Genomic DNA, 12,045 nt, shown 5'->3' with positions numbered 1-12,045 from the left:
TAACTAACACGTCTGGGCAGCTGAGTAGAACGCAACACAACCCCTGGAAACAAGAGCAACTTGGCCCTAATCCTACTACTCCCCAGGGCACACTACACATAACATTAGGAGAGGAACAGAAAAGAACAGACCAAAATACATGATGTGCCCATCTTGTTTAGGGGGTTTTTCTAGTCAGGTCGTTCTAATTGGTTAAAACCTATCACTATGGAGAAGGGGGAAAACATGTGGTTTAGCTTCCCTTTTTCCTTCCGACTGCGTAACTCGCAAGAAATGTCCAACCAATTCACATTGTTACATCATTATTACAATTGCTAAGATAGTTCTATCAACTGGCAGTCTGGCTTAGCAGCCATTCTGAAAAGGAAGTCACACACGAGGACAAAGACAGGACAAAGCCATGCAAGCTGATAGAAACACACTGTGCACACAGAGTGCATAGCCTGAAAATGAGAAAACAGCACAGAACACTCTCAAGGGCACACACACACATGCAAATGCACATACAAATGCACACACACACACACACAAATCACCCTCATAGCCAAAGCTTCCTGTTTCTATTGAGACTGATCTGCGTGCCCCGCCCCCACCCGACCGTTCTAACAGTAAACACTTCCATATTTCCTCCAGCCTCTCGTGCCGAGCTAACAAACGATGGCCTTCTATTTGAAGGCAGTCGTTTGCATACCACAACAAACTCTCAACACACGCCTACTGTAAATAACAGCCCTTTCAAAACATTTAAGAACGCAGAATTCACAAAACGTCAATAAGCGTATAATTTCCCATGCTGCCTGCTCAGTTAGCATAGTGATGTGGGTGCAGCTCGTCCCCTGAGAGAAGGATCAATTATCATAAAAGGCAGTGTGTCAGGGTGGGTTGAGAGAGGTGGTAGAGGGGGAGGGAGGGAAGGGGGAGCACTGTGAAGGGGCCTTTGTAAAGCCCTGATGCATACAAACATAGAGGGTCTGAGACTGGGTCTCTGCTAAAGACATGGCACCTATGGAGCTCTGGGCTTAGGACCTAGGCTAGTTCAGGACCATAACCAAAAAAGACCTAGGCTGTTATAGGACTAACCTATAGGACCTACGCTGGGGTAGGACCTCCCTACAGTAGGTGTTGGAGAGAAAGAAAGAAAAACTAACTGCACGGTTATGTTTCCTCATACACTCTTGGGATTTCTTTTTTAACTAGGCAAGTCAGTTAAGAACAAATTCTTATTTACAGTGACGGCCTAACAAAAGGCCTCCTTCGGGTATGGGGGCTGGGATAATACATTAAAAAAAATATATAGGACAAAACACACGTCATGACAAGAGAGACACCACAACACTACATAAAGAGAGACCTAAGACAACAACATAGCATGGCAGCAACCTAAAAGGGTTATTCGGCTGTCCCCATAAGAGAACCCTTTGAAGAACCCTTTTTGGACCCAAGTAGAAACCTTTTGGGTTCCATGTAAAACCCTTTCCACAGAGGGTTCAACCTGGAACCCTAAAGGCTTCTACCTGGAACCAAAAAGGGTTCTCCTATGGGGACAGCCAAAGAACCCTTTTGGAACCTTTTTTTCTAAGCGTGTATCCTGCTGTACAACTACAGAGGACCTATGGAGGAAGAGGAAGAGAAACCAGAGGGAGGGAGAAGAAGAGGGACATGTGTAAAGACTTAGTGAAATGACTGATATTCCCCTTCTCACACACACTCACGACAGCCAGACTCACCATGGTCAGACTCAGTGAGCTATGAACAGGCTCAGTGTTTGTCTAGCTCCACTGATCAATCTCACTGAAGACTTCACAAGCTACCCCTTCCTCACAACCCAATCGTCCCCAAAATCAAACAATATGGTGGAAAACCTCCTTCCTGTTATGGAATGGAGCACTGAGCAGCCTCAGGACCTACTAAGTTGTACAGTGCCCAGACAGCCCATTTCACTGCAGTAAGGACGAGTGACAGATTTATAACAGCCTTAACATGCTCGCTTTGGTAACCTGTGAAAACTCAAAAAATCATTACCCTTCCCAATCACAATTCCTGACTAAACTGCAGGCTCACAAGAATGCCTCTAAAATCTTACTGAACCAAGGCTTCTGGAGAAGAATAAAAACAACTTTTAATAGTCTGTGTTGTCTTGTTCTTGTTAAACCATATGAATTGCAGCGGAGAGCAGCCCAAGCACACATCTGGAGGTAGTTATACTAGAACACAACACAAGGGGGTGCCTGAGGACACAGCCAGGGCTGGCAGGAACAGAAGCTCCATCTGCTCTGTCTTTCAGGACTTCTCTCCAGGCTGCTCTCTGCAACTCTTCCCCAGCAGTACTCAAGAGTTCTGTTTTTCAAAGATTACTCAACTGTACCTCGCATTAACTCCTTCACACTAAAATCTGTGATGCATGTCAAAACAAAGCATTCAACAAACGTAACATCTTACTTTATATCATCAATGTAACATCAATAGTGAATCTGTAAGTGCTCTATATTCTCCTTTGTATGATCATGTATTGTTGAAAACTTTGGTCATCAACATTTTCAAACAAATGTAAATCTCTGGTGCAGTCTGTCGACCAACATGCAGCTCCAGTTGATGTAAGACATCTCTCTGTTGGTGACAAGCATCAAGTTATTATTCCAGGCATCTCCTCCAATCTGTCTCTCTGACACGTTGTCATAATCAATGAGGCAGAAACCAAAGATTGTGAATAAATAAGATAGTTTACTCAGGCCATTCACCATTGAAAAAAAATTGTCAAGGTTCCTGTTCCTGTTAAACTCAACTTCATGATTTACGATGGAGTTGAGCGGCGACTAGTGTTGGCAGACTGGAGCGCCGACGTCACAGAAAATGACATTTTTATCCAAAACGACTGATTTCAGCAACTAAAACAATAGTCCGCAATTACACACAACATTGTGTGAGTTTCTTAAAAGAGAGAGTGCTCCAGAGTTAGTGTAATTCCTCTCAAATGCTAACAATGTAGGGAGGTCAAGAGAGAGCTGCGATAGTGGCCCTGTCTACAGTGCCTTCAGAAAGTATTTACACCCCTTTACCTTCTCCAAATGATGTTGTGTTACAGCCTGATATTTCTTGTCACTGGCCTACATACAATACCGCATAATGTCAAAGTGGAATTATGTTTTTCGAAATGTTTCCAAATTAATAAAAAATTAAAAGCTGAATAAGTTCAGGAGATTTTTTATGACTATCTCATCTCTGTACCCCACACAAACAATTTTCTGTAGGGTCCCTAAGTCGAGCAGTGAATTTCAAACACAGATACAACCACAAAGACCAGTTAGGGTTTCCAATGCCTCGCAAAGGAGGGCACCTACTGGTAGATGGTTAAAAAAATATGGACATTGAATATCCCTTTGAGCATGGAAAGTGTATTAATACACCCAGTCACTACAAAGATATAGGCATCCTTCCTAACTCAGTTGCCGGAGATGGATGCGGTGGATTTCACCATGATGCCAATTGTGACTTTAACCGTCTAGTGGGCCAGCATCCCTGTGGAACACTTGACACCTTGTGTCCATGCCCTGATGAATTAAGGCTGTTCTGAGGGCAAAAGGCTGGGAGGGAGCAACTCAATATTAGGAAGATGCTCTTAATGTTTTGTACACAGTGTATACTTCCATTAGTTTTTTAAACTGGTACTGGGCTTTTTCAGACAGGTCCTTTGAGGCTTGTAGGCATCCTATAGCAAAACAACTGACATGTTGGGGTCATAATAGAGGGGTCATAATAGTCTGAGAAGAACAATTTTCGGGATAAAAAAATAATAATATGCTAATTACATTCCTGCAGGGGCGCGGAAATTGACTTGAGGGTTTTAAAACAGTTACAGTGTATAATGGCTGTGATAGGGGAGAACTGAGGATGGATCAACAACATTATAAGCTAACATTACCAACCTAATTGATAGAGTGAAAAGGAGGAAGCCTGTACAGAATACACCTATTCCAAATGCATCCTGTTTGCAACAAGTCACTAAAGTAACACTGCAAAAAATGTGGCAAAGCAATTTACTTCTTTCCTCAATACAAAACTGGTTGAGAGAATGCCAAGAGTGTGCAAAGCTGTCATCAAGGCGAAGGGTGGCTACTTTGAAGAATCTAAAATCTAAAATATATTTTGATTTGTTTAACACTTTTTTGGTTACTACATGATTCAATATGTGTTATTTCATCGTTTCGATGTCTTCACTATTATTCTACAATGTAGAAATAGTAAAAATAAAGAAAACCCCTTGAATGAGTAGGTGTGTCCAAACGTTTGACTGGTACTGTAAATCTGCTTGAAAATGTATAGCAAGACTTGAAAATGGTTGTCTAGCAATGATCAACAACCAAATCGACAGAGCTTGAAGAATTTTGAAAATAATAATGGGCAAATGTTGCACAATCCAGGTGTGGAAAGCACTTAGAGACTTACCCAGAAAGACTCACAGCTGTAATCACTGCCAAAGGTATATTTCTGTATTTAATTTTCAATACATTTGCACAACAAAAATTAAACATGTCTTCACTTTGCCCTTATGGGCTATTGTGTGTACTGTAGATGGGTGATACATTTTTAATTCAGGCTGTAACACAACAAAATGTGAAATAACTACTTTCTGAAGGCACTGTATATGTCTACATGTCCCTCCCCAGATTAGCATGAGAGCAGCACAGCTCCGCCACATTCACAGAGTGTGGGGAGGGGGGGGGGGGGGGGGGAATACAGAACAAATTAGAACTGAACAATACTAAAATACCTCATGAGGAAAGACAATTATCATAGATGCAGACAGAGTTTAAGCTAAACAACGTCGATGACGAGCACACTGTGAGATTGTGGTGTGATTGTTTGTGTGATTGCAACAGTGGTGCCACACACCATGTGTTTGTGGCTGAAGCATATGACATGAATGAAGTATACAGTATGAGATCATCCCAGTCACATAGGCTCTGTGGCCTATGCTGACACAAAACACCACAAGACAATCACAAAGGAAGGTTGCCTACATCTGCAAGGTCAGTCCCTCACAATAACATCATTAAGCAGTAAGGCCTGAGGGGTTGTGGTATACGGCCAATATACCACGGCTAAGGGCTGTTCTTAAACACGACGCAACGCGGAGTGCCTGGATACTGCCCCTTAGCCGTGGTACAGTATATTGGCCATATACCACAACCTCAGAGGTGCCTTATTGCTATTATAAACTGGTTACCAACGAAATTAGAACAGTAAAAATAAATGATCTGATATACCATGGCTGTCAATCAATCAGCATTCAGGGCTCGAACCACCAAGTTTCTAATACCTACTATACAATAGAAGGTGACCTTTTAGAACCAGGTGGTCAAAAACCGATAATGACAATGGTATGAAACAATATGGCTTCCCATAGGAAGAGATATGTCTCTAGAGCTGTGATGGAGGGCAGTGCCCTGGCCCTGCTGGTGTGGATGTATCATGCTGGTAATAAGACACTTCCTCTCCCTCCCTTCCTTCACACTTCTGCTGCTGCTGTCAGACTATGTTATTTCTGCCTCCCTCTCTACGGCTTGTTTCTCACCCCTCATATCACTCCTCTCAGGGGAGAGAAGATACAGTGAGGTCATCTTTCTTTTCTCCTGGTTAAACAGGGCAGGGCAGGGCACACTCAGGCCAGGGCATGGGTGCACACACACAGTGAACTGCATGGCCACAGCCTTCCCATATCTTCCCACCCGACTTTTAGAAGACAGAGTTCAACTTATCAGGCTGAAAAGTGCGTCATGTTTGTACGGACATCCCCAAAAGTGAAGGCAAACATGAAAAAGGGTTTATTTAGTGAGGTCAGGTGAGACTGCTTCCCAGAAACAAATAGTCTCCCAGTCATGAAAAATGTTACATTAATCAAACTACATGTGACTTTCCCCTGATTTGTGGGAACTGGAGTCACAGTACGTTTTTACTTATGTTCCAAGTTATTAAACAACCTAGGACTGTAAATTCATAAACACATGAACATACCAGTGTAGAGTCTGCTGTGTCTGAGAGGGATTCCTTCTTCTCCTTCTCTTCTCCCTGGGATGGACAGACTATTTCTTTGTCTGGGGAGAGATACAGTAAGAGACATATGACACAGGAAGGAATAGAGGAATACGTATGATGACACAGGAAGAGGAATATCAAGCCATGACCTTATGGAAAAACTAACACAGAATCCTCTCGGTAAATGAAACTTCATTAGAACTCAAAATATGAACTCATAATAATGAATCATACCAGTAGTATCTAATGTATAAAATGGTCTATGCCTTGACAACCATTTGGATAGCAACAACAAAACAGCTATCATGCAGGAAGAGAGGAGGTAGGTGGGGGGAAACACAGTCATTTCTATTAGGGAACAATGATGTTGCTGAGCATCAGTCAACACTGCCCTGCTATTTATACCACATCAGTGTAGATGTAGAGGATCTATTCTGCTTCATATTCCCATCAGACGGGAAAGGGCCAGGGCGTAGCCATGTGCTTACAGACTGCCAAGATTTGGCCCGGGGCTCCGAGTGGAAGACCACCATTCAGGCTACCTCTATTTTCAGAACCTACTGTAAGGTCCGGTGAGATCATTGTATTGTTGCTTGGATACACAGACTGACATACATAAATACACAGCCAGCTCCATTCACATAGCGCTCTAGATGACTGATATGAAGCCTTTGACCTTTTCAGACTGACTAAGGGACCAGAGGCCAGAGTCTCAAGTTATTTTTCTCCTGAAAATCAAGCTTCTCTAATTCACATACTGAAGCTGACAATATTATGGACTTAGCTAAGTTACATTTTGTTCTAGTTTCTGTTTGGGGACTTGTTTGACGTAAATATTCTGTAGTTCAACATCGCCAGAATGTCATGACAAATGACAGCCTCTCTTTAGCAGCAGTTGACACATAGCTGAACTAATGGTCACATGCTCAGAGTCACACGACAGTGTGCTATGCCTCAGAGCAGGCGGTGCACTTCAACAGCATTTGAGGGATGCACACTGGGCCTGAACTTAGAAGCTGGGCCAGGCTCAGATACTGTATACAGTAGAGCAGGGGTCTCCAACAGGTAGATCACCAGCTAACAGTAGCTCGCAGCCATCCTCAAGTTTCAAGTTTTTAATTAGTCGTACGGGATACGCATGGTATACATCGTCCAATGAAATGCTTACTTGCAGGTTCCTTCTCCATAATGCAACAACAATAAGAAATAATACAAGATAAGAACACGAACTATGAATAGCTTGCCAAGCAATTCTGAAAGTACTTGCATTTTTTTCATGCGTTCCATCGCAAACTGTCAAAAACATAAAGCTCCCGGCTACTTTCCAATCGAAGCCACATTGACATTATCCCACTCCTGGTTACCACTATTGGCTTAAAAAGCCAAACGTAACACTGCCAATTCTGCCAATTCATTTCCAGCAATATTGCTCATCTGTCTGTTTGGTGTGCGCATTTGTCTATCACCCTGCACGTAGCCAGTTAATGATGCTAATGATAACCGTCTTGAGGGTAGAAAGACTTTCCCCAAAAACCTTCTCAAGTAATTGGTCTTCTTTGACATTGACTCAGAACATACATTTTCATTATTTCTCTATGAATAAGTGTAATATTGAGAGTAAAAAAATCTAAAACCAGGAAAATTTATGTCCTTAGTCAATGTCAATTGAAAGACCAATTTTGAGGTCTTGGAAAATAACTAAACAAATGTGATTTTTTTGTGTAATTGACCTTAAATTGTGCATTAAACAAGAGAGGAACGTGTCGGTCTAGGAATGTTTCTGCTGTTAGGCCTACTGAGTAAAAACTGAATTCCAGAAAATACAAAATATAGTTTTATGGGGCCTCTTATAGTTGTTTATTAACCATTATTTTACCAGTTATATTGACAGAAAACACATCTCTTCTACACCAAGGACCAGGGGGAGAAGAGAAGAATGTGCCTATTTGAAAGCTATTAAAAAAATGATGCTAGAAAAGGTTGGAGACCCCTGCAGTAGAGGGTGCATGTAAATGAAATATGAGCTTCAGGTTAGCCTCATGTCCCAAATCTGTTTGAATTTCAGCTAGTGCCGATAGTCATCTTCCTCTTTGAAAAATTTGAACTGTATACTAAAAGCATTCTTTTTGAGCAATAAATTAATATCTATGCAAGCAAAACAAAGACAAAAACTGCAAAATCATGATATAAAAGGGCCATAACTAGCTACAAACTAGCTATATGTGTATTATTATGTGGCCTTACCTTTCACTGGCTTGTCAAGCTGTCTTAAAGCTTCAGAATGCTCGTCTTTAGTATCCAGCTTTCTCACACACACTCCATCCAGGCTTTCCAGTGTATCTGAAGACTGAAGGCCCAAGGACATGCCAATGACTACTTCCACAGAGGAGCTGTACTGCTCGTCATCCAGGCCTGTTCCATTGTCTAGCTCCAAGGGGGAAGTCAGCTCTGGATTCAGGGATGTACCACTGTCTGGGTGTGTAAGGGTGGTCAGGGTCGAGTCACTGGGTGTATGTGTATGTTCAGGTGGGGCTGGTGGGGTCGGGCTCTCTGGGATGGCCTCCTGATGTGTCAGCTCTGAGGATCTCTCTGGGGAGATAGAGGAGGAGGAGGATATGACCTCGGCACTCTGTCTGTCCACAGCCCTTTCATCATGTAACAACGTGTGCGAGTGGGAGTCTGCACACTGCCTGCTGGCTTCTACACTTTCTTCCTGTGTCAGACTCAGGCCTGGTAGTCTGGCCTCCACTCCATTCTCACTCCCACGTGTGGTATTGGACAGATCACTGTTCTCCTCTCCCTGTCTGACATGAGGCTCATCCGCTCCCTTTGAGGGGTTCTTGACCATCACATCCTCCTCTAACGGACTTGCTGAGACAGTCGGACCCCTGTCTGAGGTGCTAAGGTTCTCAGTGGCCTCAGACACCGTGACCCCTGACCTTCGTGCAGTGTCTTTGGGTCCGGTCTGATGCTTACTCTGGATCTCTGCGGCAGCTTCCTGTACCTGGCCTCCCTCCAGCATGGAGTTGGAGTTGCATTGTTCTAGGCTTGCTACAGCAGCTGCTACTGCTACGGCCACCACTGCTACTGCTGTGGCTGCTATTTCCTCTCTACACGCCAGAGAGTCTGCCTCTTCTAACGATGCCCACTGTAGAGACACCTTCTTCCCAGGGGCCTCCTGTCCTGTGACTGTCCCCTCCTTAGACAGTTTGTCTGTGGAGCAGCCGACCGACTGGACGAGTTCCCCCTCCTCAAAAGAGGATGTGTGGACCATGACATCATAGTGTTGTCGCCCCATGGTCTCTCCACTCTCTCTGTCCTCAGCTGTTCTGCTGGCTAAGTCAGTGGACGGCTGTTCCTCACATTCCTGCCCAGTCTCGTGGCCCTGGCTGTGGGTGCCGTCCTGGTCCTGCCTTGGCTGTGGTGGGGTTGCCACTACCTCCACTGTATCCTCAACTTGCTGATCCAGAACCTGCTGCTCACTGGGTTCTTTTGCTGTAACGTAACCTGGTCCGTGTGAATGGCTGCTCTTGATCTCTCCCTCCACCATAATGGGGCTCTGCTTCATGCTGTTTGTGTCAGTCTCTCCACTTCTGCTGCTGGTTGTCTCAGTGCTACCGTTGGTCTGTTGGCTGGGGTTTCCTGCCTCTGTCTTTCTTTCGTCTGTACCGCCCCTCTCAGACTCCCGGGTCTGGTTGCTGTTATCGGCCCACTCGGGTTCCACAGAATAACTTGTCACTGCTGTAGTGGTTTCCTGTCTTTGTTCGGAGTCCTGTGCCTCTACAGCTTGTGCCTCATGGCGGCTCACAGCTCCCGTCAAAATCTGAAGAGTACATTCAGAAGTGGCCTCAGCATACTCCACCTCAACCTCACCGCTATGTCCATCGTGCTGTCCATTCTCCACAGGAGCCCCAGATTCCATCTCCTGGATGTTCTCAGGCTCGCCCTGCCTTTCCATAGTCCTCTGAACACTTGTGTCCCCACAGCCACTACTGCTGCTGCCTGTAGTCCTCAGGGGCTGATGCTTAGCTTCCGTGTGTTCCGTGTGTTCCTGAGACTGCGTGTGGCCCATGGCTCGTGAAGCCTTTGTCGGAGCAGCAACAGCCTTATCGCCTGTCTCAGTCTCTGCTCTCCTCTTCTCTTTCTCTTCCTGGTTCCTTTTACAGCGCCCTGCCTTGCTGCCCTGCGTGGCAGTGATTACGCCTGTCCTCTCTCTATCAGCTTCCTCCTGCTGGTCTCCACAGGATGGTGCGCTGAAAGCTGGAGTCTCGCCCTCTCTCTGCTGCTGGGCATGGCTGTGGGGGGGCTGGGACTCTATGGCTGAGTGTGCTGATGTGTTGCTGATGCCACTGGATCCTGCTGTAGTGTTCAGCTCATCTGGGGACTGCTGCTGGAGCACATGATCTTCCTACAGTACAAACAGAAACACAGTGTGAATAACAAATGACACAAATAATAAAATCACACACTGTTTATTATACACACACACACATATTAACTTCCTGTAAAGATAAGACGTACAAAAAACGTTCAGAGCAAACAAAAGGATAGCATACAGGTAACTCACAATAGGCCATGTTTTGTCTTTTGGCAGATGTTAATTAGCTAGCTAGTGCACACAATATTTGGTTGTAGGATCTGAGAGTACATACTACACTGTATGAGCCCTTTGCTCCATTAGGAGCTGCAAGGAATAACTCAATTAAGTCATGATTTAAAGCAACAACATGTGAGAGTTAAAAGCAGACAGAGATGAAAGCAGACATGGTTTAAAAGCAGACAGAGTTTAAAGCAGAGTTATATATCTCACCTTGTTGTCTCTGTGGCGCTGTATGAGTTTCTGTAGCTCCTCCACCTCTTCCTTTAGGCTGGGCAGAGGTTTCCCTAGCAACGTGTCCACCGTCAGGGTGTATGTGTTCAGTTTAGGGTGGTGCTGCAGCACTCGGCCTCCTGGGTAACACTGCCTCTCCTCCGTCTTTATCCGGGTCTCTGACAAGGTCTCAACCCTGCCCAAAACAAACAGAGCACACCGTGTCAGAACGAAGGTAGCCAAATCACATAGCACTGATTCAGCATTCAGCACCACTACCTACGCCCATAATATATCACCTAGTGTGAATGACAGGTTCATTCCGGGGGTAGGAAGGCACTGGAGACATGGTGTACTAACAAACCTTTCATCAATCGACCGCCAACCTCCAAACTGGTTCAGCTTCATTGTATTGCTACTTCTACTCGGTCAGCTTTCTGGTATTTAATTCATTGTTCTACGGTATCAGTGGAATTGAAAAAGAAAACACTACCTCTCCCTTTCTAATCTACCTCACGTGAAAACACTTCTACTGAGTAACAAAAATGAAGAAAAGAGACCAAACATGGCTGAGCTAAAATTAAGTTTCCTTCATGGTTCTAGACTAAATGTGTCTTGTAATGGGTAAACCCAGGCAGGGACGAAACGTCTATAGCAGTGTATTGTCCTGTTGAGCTGGCTCTGGGTCTGTCTCTGCCTGGGTAGAGTCATATTTTCTACTCTCTTACAATGAGTGTAACTGACCCCAACTGACTCAGGGGTGATGATGTCACTGCTGGTACACTCCGGTGAGAGACACAACAAAACAATCTGATGGAAATAGGGCTTTAGAAACAAAAGGAATTAGGGAGTATGTAAGTCCCCCTCTAGCCCCAGCCCCATGAAGCCCCTGGGACAGGAGTGCAGACCTAGGTTCAAATAGTATTTGAAATCATTTAAAATACTTAATCTGTGCTTGATTGAGCTTGCCTGGCTTATTGGACCAATGGAACAGTCCCAAAAACGGCAAACCCCGGCCATATGGTACTCCAGGCAGGTTAAAGCAAACACTAAAAGATTTCAAATAGTATTTGAAGCCAGGTCTGCAGTAGTGATGCGATCTGGGGCTGTTCTCACCTGCCTCATGGCGCTCAGTGCCAATGCAGGGCAATAAAGGGCTGAATGGGTGTCCATGGCAACCCCCTGACATCACTCAGTGAGGA

At 44.6% G+C, this 12,045-nt stretch overlaps 1 protein-coding gene across 1 annotated transcript in view; it reads right to left on the bottom strand.

Moving 5' to 3' along the window:
- Positions 1-12,045, bottom strand: part of LOC120053812 (A-kinase anchor protein 13-like) — a 64,662-nt gene that overhangs the window by 50,542 nt on the left and 2,075 nt on the right. Inside the window, exons 2-4 of the mRNA XM_039001072.1 lie at positions 10,844-11,039; positions 8,278-10,441; positions 6,013-6,092 (exon numbers count right to left, since the gene is read on the bottom strand). Coding sequence (XP_038857000.1) covers positions 6,013-6,092; positions 8,278-10,105 — 1,908 coding nt within the window. The 5' untranslated portion in view covers positions 10,106-10,441; positions 10,844-11,039. The remainder of the gene's footprint in view (positions 1-6,012; positions 6,093-8,277; positions 10,442-10,843; positions 11,040-12,045) is intronic.

Source organism: Salvelinus namaycush, chromosome 9 (assembly GCF_016432855.1).
Source record: "Salvelinus namaycush isolate Seneca chromosome 9, SaNama_1.0, whole genome shotgun sequence".
NCBI lineage: Eukaryota > Metazoa > Chordata > Actinopteri > Salmoniformes > Salmonidae > Salvelinus > Salvelinus namaycush.
Note: the sequence above shows the minus strand (reverse complement) of the source record. Positions and strands in the feature narration are given on the sequence as shown.